At 35.0% G+C, this 9107-nt stretch overlaps 1 protein-coding gene across 4 annotated transcripts; it reads left to right on the top strand.

Annotated features, from left to right (window-relative positions):
* Nucleotides 1-1508: 1508 nt before the first annotated feature.
* LOC131017759 (probable disease resistance protein At1g58602) lies at nt 1509-8607 on the top strand. Of its 4 annotated transcripts, XM_057946474.1 has the most exons (4): nt 1509-2724; nt 5290-6000; nt 6085-7076; nt 7205-7319. In XM_057946474.1, the coding sequence occupies exons 1-3, from the start codon at nt 1674-1676 to the stop codon at nt 7053-7055; spliced, it is 2733 nt and encodes a 910-aa protein (XP_057802457.1). In that variant the 5' UTR covers nt 1509-1673; the 3' UTR covers nt 7056-7076; nt 7205-7319. The 4 variants fall into 4 exon arrangements, with proteins under 4 accessions (XP_057802457.1, XP_057802455.1, XP_057802453.1 ...); XM_057946472.1 differs by lacking the exon at nt 7205-7319 and adding an exon at nt 8301-8607 and having other exon boundaries at nt 5290-7076; XM_057946470.1 differs by having other exon boundaries at nt 5290-7076.
* Nucleotides 8608-9107: the final 500 nt, after the last annotated feature.

The raw sequence follows: 9107 nt of genomic DNA on the forward strand, positions 1-9107 counted from the left end.
AAGAGGTTTACGTTAGACCACAAACATAAAAAATGCACATATATATATTGAACATTAAGTAGCACGTAGTACTCCTCGTCAACGTAAAATATGATCTTTTACAATTTTGACTCGTCCATAATAAGTGTATTGTTTACATTTTGGTAGATACGTATATTTTTATATTTTTAATCCCATTCCCACTCAATATTAAAAAAAAAAACTCATACAAATTTATATCTATATACTATACTAATAGAAAAAGAGCCTAAGCATTTTATGGGACAACTTGTGAATTGCCTATTTGACCCCTCTACATATTTTATATTATATTATATATAGTTATATATAATATTTATTATAAACCAAATCTCCTCTACCCTGGTATAATCACGTTCCTTTTTAATGTTGTTCTTATCCATAATTATCCTGATTTCATCCGCATCATTCCATCTTTCAGCATCAGCATACATATTATAGCATCAAGACGTACCTACTACGTTTATGTGCCCGTCTCTGTTGCTCTTTTCTTTTGGTTTTAGAAAGCTTTAATTGAAACTAACTGCACAGTCTCCTCAAACAACGGCGTTGTCAAGAACACAACAATGGGTGCATGAATCCTTAGTATTGGAGAAATACATGTATATATCTATAAACCAAATCTCCTCTTCCACATCACCAAAGAATATGTATTGCATTAGAATTCTATTCCTCTTCCACATCACCGTATTGAAGATTTCGTTGTTAATAAAATCAACGTTACCTTCACAAGAAAAACCGACCTTTCTAATCTGCAACGGCATCCTCTTCTTCCTTGCCAAAACCCGCCCCCCTTAATACTTTATAATAATCCAAATTAAAACATAGGCATTTTAATAATTCAAACTTGATAATAGTAGATTTCTTATTGCACTAGAATTCTATTTAATTTTACATGTATCGGATCTAATACTTTATAATAATTCAAATTAAAACATAGATATTTTAATACGTTCTTTCTCCTAGTCATTTAAAAATGGACTATAAATATAAGGCCATCCACTATGGTGCTACAGATGCTGCTTTGTATCATCACATCAAATACAGATGCTGCTTTGTATCATCACATCAAATACAAATTTATTTGTTTGGAGTTGGAAAATGGAAGGGAAATAAATAGGAAAAGGATGGGGAAAATGAAAAATAAAAAAAATAAAAAAAAAGAAAGAAAGGAAACAGACGAAAATGGAGAGAAAGAGGTGGGCCAGGCCGTGTGCGGCAATTCCAGGCGCACAGCGGGCGCGTGCAATGCACGCGCTCCAGCTGTGTGCGAATTGGGCGACGAGAACTCAAACGCGCTGTTTTCTTTTGCCTTGGGGGCCCACGGCTGAACTGCTACCAATTTGCTACCTTTGAAATTTTGCTACCCCAAATACAGCCGCCCACTGTGGTTCTCTCACCTCCACGTCAACAACTACCCACGATTTTTGAACCATAGTGGATGCTCTAAATCAATTTTGTTGAGTCATCTTTCCACTTTATACACTTTATCTGTAGCAACCAGCTCTAGACTAACGACCACATGCTTCTTATCCTTATTCCTCTTTTAACTTTACTAATTTACTTCACTCTCTCAAGTCTCAACAGTAGCAAATCAAGAGTCTTCCACCAATCAATTAGGCCAAAGAGATCTGAGCTTCCCTCAAATTGGTGCAATGGCAGAAGCAGTGGTGTCGACTGCTCTAGGAACCTTGCGCGATTTGTTGGTGGAAGAAGCAAGGTTTTTATATGGTGTGGGTGAAGAAGTGAAGGAGCTCGAGATCCAGCTTAAAGAGATGAAGTGTCTCCTCGAAGATGCTGACAGAAGACGACATGAAAGCAAAATAATTTTGAATTGGATCTCGGAGATCAAAGATCTTGTGTACAGAGCGGAAGCTGCCATTGAAAGACACGCAGCTTATCAAGTGTCTTCAAGGAGAAGACGAGGCCTCACACAGCTCATACGCAGATATTCTTGTATTTTGGAAGAATGCAACTCGCTCCACCAACTAGCCTCCGAGATTTCACAAATCAAATCCCGTCTTGGAAGAATCACCGACGACCTGCGATCCTTTGGAATAAAGAACATCATCGACGGCGGGGAGAGCTCGGCTTCCGGCGACAACAAGAGGAAAACATTTTCCGAATTCGAGATTGGAGATTGTTTTGTGGGGATGGAGGATGAGCTCAACCAACTTGTTCATCTCCTAGTGGAAGACAAAAAGCATCGAGTTATTTCAGTGTGGGGAATGGGGGGATCAGGCAAGACCACCATTGCCAAAAAGCTCTACAACGAGACCAAGACCAGCTTTGATCTTTCTGCATGGGTTTGCATTAGTCAGCAATGTCTGAGTTTTCAATCTGTTTGGAAGGATGTTCTCAAGCAGCTGGAGCCACAAACAAGGAAAGGTGTGAGCGATGATGGGCCACAAATAAGAGAGGACGTTATTGCAAATCTGAGCGAGTGGGAGTTGAAGGAGCGACTATGCAAGATACAAAGAGAGAAGCGATGCCTCATTGTTGTGGACGATCTTTGGAAAGTTTCTGATTGGAATGAGTTGAAGCATCCCTTCATTGTTCATGGTTTGCAAAGCAAAATCTTGATCACCACGCGTGAACAGGAAGTTGCAGAGATTGGATGCCCAGTAAAAGTTGGGCTTCTAAAAGAGGAAGATGCTTTGGAACTACTCAAGATGAAAGCCTTTCCAGATGCCAACATTCCTGCAGGTTACTTCATATATTCTAGTTGACTTTTGGCTACTTCACAAATTAATCATATACCCATCTATTATATAATAGGATTAAGCCTTAACCTATGTGGCATATCTAAAATCTCACCATTTCAAAATTTACCATATATAATCTTCATCATTTATTAATTAATTAACTATTACATTCTATATAAAGATTCATTAATCATAATAAATATAATTAATAATATATATATATATAATATTAACATTACATATAATCTAAATTAATAAATTTTATTATTTATTTTTTCTAGATAAAAATTAGATTTACATGTCTGATAAGAAAAAAATTATAATCTATATACGATAAATTATTTTAATTGAATGTTAGTAATAGTGATTAGATGTATATTTGTTATTAATTTTATATTTCTCAACAGCGTACATATTATATGTATATGTTGCAATATATTATATTATATGAATATATATATATATATATATATATATATAATATTTATATTCTTAATTTTCAATAAAATTAATTTTAAATTAAGTTTGAATTGAGACATGCACGTATATGTAAATTATAAACGGGTCTGGTCATTGATTTACATGTTTGCATAATAAGGCACAAATTCTATAAACTGATTACTTTAAAACAAAATCTTATTTTATGTCTATCAAAATAATTAAAATTTTATTTTTATTTTTTATAAAATAAATCCATACATTTTATTTATATAGGGAAGAAAAATATATTTTTCATTTCTGCAAATTTTATTTGTTTCTGTTCGTCCATTACTACAATAATAATAATAATAATAATAATAATAATAATAATAATAATAATAATAATATCAAATATATAATACGATTAGGCCTTAGCCTACGTGGCAGGCCTCAAATTCTTTCTTTTCAATCTCAATCTCCAACGTGGCATTTGAGAATCCAATCTATATATTCTCATTCTCACTTTTAAAACAAAAGTCACACCTCCCTCTTCCTCACCCCATCGCCGCCGTCCCTGAATCCGGTCGGCATCGTCTCCCCCTTCACTGTCTCTCTCTTCTCTCAATCATTTTCTCTCTCTAAAGTCGATTGCACACTCAAATCGTGCCCTAATTCCCCCTTAAAATGCCCGCCTTTCTCTCCCTCTAAATTCAGGCGTCGCCGCCGTCCTAAGGGCGGCGTTGCTCCGCCTCATCTCTGACTCCCTCTTCCATTCCTTAATTAGTTCGATTCTGTTTCCACTTCTTAAACCCATGAGAATTCTCCATTCGAAGCAATTAATACAACAGCCCTAAGATTTCTTTTTCCTATAACGCGTTGTCGTTCCTTCTTCTAGACTCCGGCGAAATAGTCGCCGTTGAGCTTGCGGTTCGTTTGCCGCCGAGTCACCGCTGAGCCCTGGAGTTCGTCCACCGTGCTGTCGACCCCCACCCCACCGACGACTTCTCTGTTTTGATACCTCCATTTCCTGATCTGCCGTGATTTTTCCTACACACCTATGGTAAGTATTAAATTAGTTTCCTAATTTAATAACGTGTTTCACTATTTTAAATATAGAATGATTATTATTTTGGAAAGAACAAATTTTGGAAAGAATTACTAATAACGCTTTAAGAACTCTTCTATTTCCTTTCTATCTAGAGTTTGAACTAATAAAATTACATATATAAATAAAATATCTAAATTGTTAGAGTTATGTTTGTTAGATAGTTGACAATTGGAGTCATGGTTGAATATAATTTCATATTTGATGATGCACTCTCAAACTTTAGATGAGATGATGCTCAAAACTCCAGACGAGATGATGCTCTTTCAAGTTTTAGACGAGATGATTCTCTTTCAAGTTTCAGACAAGATGATACTCAGAAGTTAGAGGTGATCTGTCAAGTTTGCGACGAGATGATGCCCACAACTTGGTTGGTCTTAAAACTCCAAATGATACGATGTTCGATAAATCAGTTATGGTCTTTTAAATATCAGGCGAGATTATTTTCATAATTAGTTATGCTTTTAGAAGTTCAGAAGTATATGATACTCACAATTCAATTATGATTTTTCAAACTCCATATAAAATTATGGTCAAAAGGCAAAATAAAAAAAAAAATGAACAAAATTAATAAATCTTGTAACAACAAATGCAACAAATCAATCCTCCATCATACTTATGTCAAATTTCTATGTATTTCTACTCTTTTTTTTTTCTTACGTGTCAACTTTTTTTAAAATTTCATATGAAAATTAATGGGTCTTTTTATGATCTCAACAAAATTAATAATTTAATTGCTAAAAGTTGTTGAGATTAATATAATTTAAAATGTATTACTAATTTAATTTAATTTAATTAATTATATAAATAATTTACATAAAAAGTTATTTTATATAATTATCATAAGAATAACATAAAATATATAAATTACAAGAAAATATATACCCGTCGAATTTCGACGGGTAATACACTAGTCTTTTTAATTGTTGCATTGCTTCTTCTTCACTCAAGCCAAATGTTGTGCTGTGCCAGCGTATAAAATTTATTCATTTTCACTATTCAATGATCGGCATTAATTCGTTACTTTATATTTGAATACAGAGTTTGCATTGGAAAAAAGAACTGAGAAAATTGCCAAAGAAATGGTGCAGAAATGTGGGTATTTGCCATTGGCAATTTCTTTGCTCGGTGGAGTCTTGAGAATGAAAAATTCGATGATGGAGTGGGAGTTAGTAAATGAGGATATCAAAGAAGCCATATATAGAGATGAAAGTGAGATTGATGGAGTGCTAAATTTAAGCTATGAAAGTCTACCCTATTATTTGAAGCCTTGCTTTCTCTACATGGGTTTATTTGAAGAGGACGAAGATATAGGTGTTGAGAATCTATACAGGATGTGGATAGCACAAGGCATGATTTCATATGAGAATATTCGAGGCAAGGACAAAACTTTGACGGAAATCGCGGAGCTCTACTTGGGTGAGTTGGCCTCCAGGTCCATCGTCCAACTTCAAATTAATCCCTTCGATGGTGTCACACCTGGGGAAAAATATTGGTGGTGCAAACTTCATGATGTAGTAAGAGAACTATGTTTGAAATTGGGGAAAAGGGAGGATTTTGGTGTACTGAGTTTGGAGTATCAAAGTGGGAAACTTAGTACCTTACTGCGGCAAGCTTCCTCTCATATGAAAATACGACATTTGGCTATCCACTTCAGAACAAGAGAAGTCGAAGTGGAACCTGACGAGCTTGGAGAAGATACTAGCAAACATTTAAGGTCTCTTCAAATGTTCAATCGCAGTAGTAATTCTGGTGAGTTTCCCCCGCCAAGCATCGTTGATTTTCATAAATTCAAATTGCTCAAGGATCTAGTTATGGTGGGATTTGCATTTGCAGGAAGAAAGTTACCAAAAGGAATCACTAATCTTGTTCACCTTAGATGTTTGCGTTTAGAAAGATGTGAATTTGATAAGCTACCGACGTCCATAAGAAATTTGGTATACATGGATACCCTTGATTTAAATCATTCGAGGAATGTTGAAGTTCCAAATGTTTTTAAGGAGATGCTACGTTTGAAGCACTTGCTTCTTCCGATGTATGATGAGGAAAATATTGGAAGTAATCGATTAACGTTGGACGAGGAAGTGGTTGAGTTGGAGAGTCTGATGGGGTTGGATACTAGAGTGTATAAATTAAAATGTCTGAACAAAATGAAGTATCTGCGAAGATTCTCAACAAGTATACACGACCACAAAAGCTTGTCAGCCATGATCGATGGCATTGCTATCTTGGACGAGTTAGTGTATAGTGAGGTTAAAATCGAAAAGGGTTGCGAGTTAGGAACAAATGAGGGAGTGTTGAACAAGGCATTCACATGTCCCAATCTTTATATCTTGTCGATTGGAGTTAAGTTAGGGAAGGCGCTGGCAGAGTGCGAGCGTGATTTTATCAGCTCTATACTTGTTAGTTTGTCCCTGTTAGAATGTGAGCTTGAGGATGATCCAATGGGAATACTGGGGAAGCTTCCTTGCTTAGCAGCTTTGTCTTTAGAGAGGAAATCATTTGTGGGGGAGGAGATGACGTGTCCATCAAACAGTTTTCCTTGCCTCAAGAGGCTTTGGCTAGACGAGTTACCAAAGTTGAGGGAGTGGAGAGTGGAGGCAGGAGCCATGCCCCTTCTCACTCATTTAGAGATATGTGTGTGTCCTAATCTGGAGATGCTTCCAGATGGATTGAGTGGCATTTATACTCTTCAGGAACTTCATATCTATGGAATGCCGGAAATGGGGAAGAGGGTATCGGCATCAGGAGAGGATTTCCACAAAGTCACCCATGTCCCTTCAATTATCATCCTTGACGATGACTAGTCTAGTTTAGTCTCCAGCCGGGTAAATCTCATTCTCCATTTTATTGTTTGAATTGTTGTTTTTTCTCTTAAAGCAGGTGTCCCATATATAAGGTTTTGATTATAAAGCTCGATCCATTCTAAACTTGTATCGTCTTTTTTTGGTTGCAGGGTACTTTTCCAGTTTTGTTTCAGTTGTCCCAAGTGTTTCTTGCGTTCTTTTCTGTGCAATATTAATTGTTTTGCTTTAATCACTTATATTTTGAAATAAATCGTGTGTATATATATATACTTTCGTCATTTTGGAGTGTCCACAAAAATTAATCTCTTTTCACTTTTTGTTACAATTTTTATGTTTCAATAATATTCAGAATCTTAATTTTGAATCTAAATAAGTGGGTATTATCATATGAGTTCGGGACGAGAACGAATTTTAAAATTATTTTTTTAATTATATTTGAGATTGGTATGAGTTATAAATTGTAAATTGGTTGAAACATTAATTGATATGACTACATAATTGTTTGTTTTACTTTTTTAATCTTAATTTTTTTTATTTAGTTTATTTATATTAATATTTACTTTGTAATGTCGATTTGTTACTATGACAGATAATAAATTAGTGTAAGAATATATTTTTATAAATTCAAATAGGTTTAGGTAAATAGTGAGTATAATACACATGTTTGAGATTAGAATTAATAGTAAAATCACTTTTAACTGGTTTATATATGAATGCGTGCTTACACATAATTATTTCAAATTATTTTGGAAAAAGGAAACACAACAATAAGTGGAAAAGTGACAACTCCTCAAACACAATCAAAGATCAAGTGGGTCATCCTATTTAATTGACTATTATATTTCAAGTAACACCGAGTTAGTGAAATATTAAATAACTCTTGGGATATCGTGAAAAAGAAATTATTGTGTGAGAATGATGTTGGAATTACATTAAATTTTTGGTGGTCCATTCATTCACACACCAATTTAGAGTAGTTTGTATCTGGATTTGTTGGATTTTATCTCCATACTATGAAAACTGAGACTGTAGTGGGTGGAGGATATCCGATGGATAGCGGGTGGCGGGTATCCGATGGGTAGCAGGTTGATGGATACTCGATGGGTGACGGGTATCTGCGGGTCGTGGGTAAATGTGGCAAATAGTAGTGTACAAGAAGTTGAAATTTTCTCTAAAATTTGTTGCAGTTTCGTGGTGATTTATTTGTTGGGTGATTTATTGCATTTGTTGGGTGGTTGATTGCAGGATGTCGACACCGAGAAGCAGCAGCGGCCCTACCTCTCAAGCCTCGACGGGTAGTGGGTGACGAGTATCTGACGGGTAGCGGGTGACGGATATCTGACGGGTGGCGGGTATCCGCGAGTTGCGGGTATGGGTGACAAATAATTTTTTGGAATCTACGTTTCGCTAAGTCATGTTAACGATGAAAATTCTCTTTAATTTGTTTTTTCATTTTAGTTTGATGTGTAATGTAGACATATGTCATATTGACAGTTTTTTAGTGGATAATCTCCATAATTTATAAATATATAAAAAAATACTCCCTCTGTCCGCGAATCTTGAGTCTATTCTTTTTGGCACGAGAATTAAAAAAATAGTATTTAGTGTGTTAAATGTGATAGGTGAAAAAGTGAAAAGACGAATAAAGGAAAAAAAATTTGCCAAAAAAGGAAATGACTCAAGATTCATGGTACTGCCGAAAAAGAAAAGTGACTCAAGATTCGTGGAATGGAGAGAGTAATTTGTATATTTTTTTATATAAATTATAACACCAAATGATACCCGTCGAAATTCGACGGGTTACACACTAGTGTGATATTAAAACAATGTATATATGTTTTGTGGGTTTCAACTAAGAGAATTAATTTGAACTGAAACGCATCCAACCATCTAATTTCTACAAATTATTATAAATACTTACAACATTCAACATTTAAATACTTCAATTCGATCTAAAGTTAAATATCATGATTCAAATCTTTTTTTTTCCTCGTTATTAGTGGAGTAATGGTGAATGAATCTCAAGCGCATCGTCAAATCGAATCGATCGTT

This window comes from Salvia miltiorrhiza, chromosome 3 (assembly GCF_028751815.1).
Source record: "Salvia miltiorrhiza cultivar Shanhuang (shh) chromosome 3, IMPLAD_Smil_shh, whole genome shotgun sequence".
In the NCBI taxonomy this organism is placed as follows: Eukaryota; Viridiplantae; Streptophyta; class Magnoliopsida; order Lamiales; family Lamiaceae; genus Salvia; species Salvia miltiorrhiza.

Excerpts from the sequence above, each read along its gene's own strand:
- LOC131017759 (XM_057946472.1), top strand. The coding sequence starts at position 1,674 with ATGGCAGAAGCAGTGGTGTCGACTGCTCTAGGAACCTTGCGCGATTTG. Across the intron at positions 2,725-5,289 it reads AGATGCCAACATTCCTGCAG|AGTTTGCATTGGAAAAAAGA; the intron begins GTTACTTCATAT and ends ATTTGAATACAG.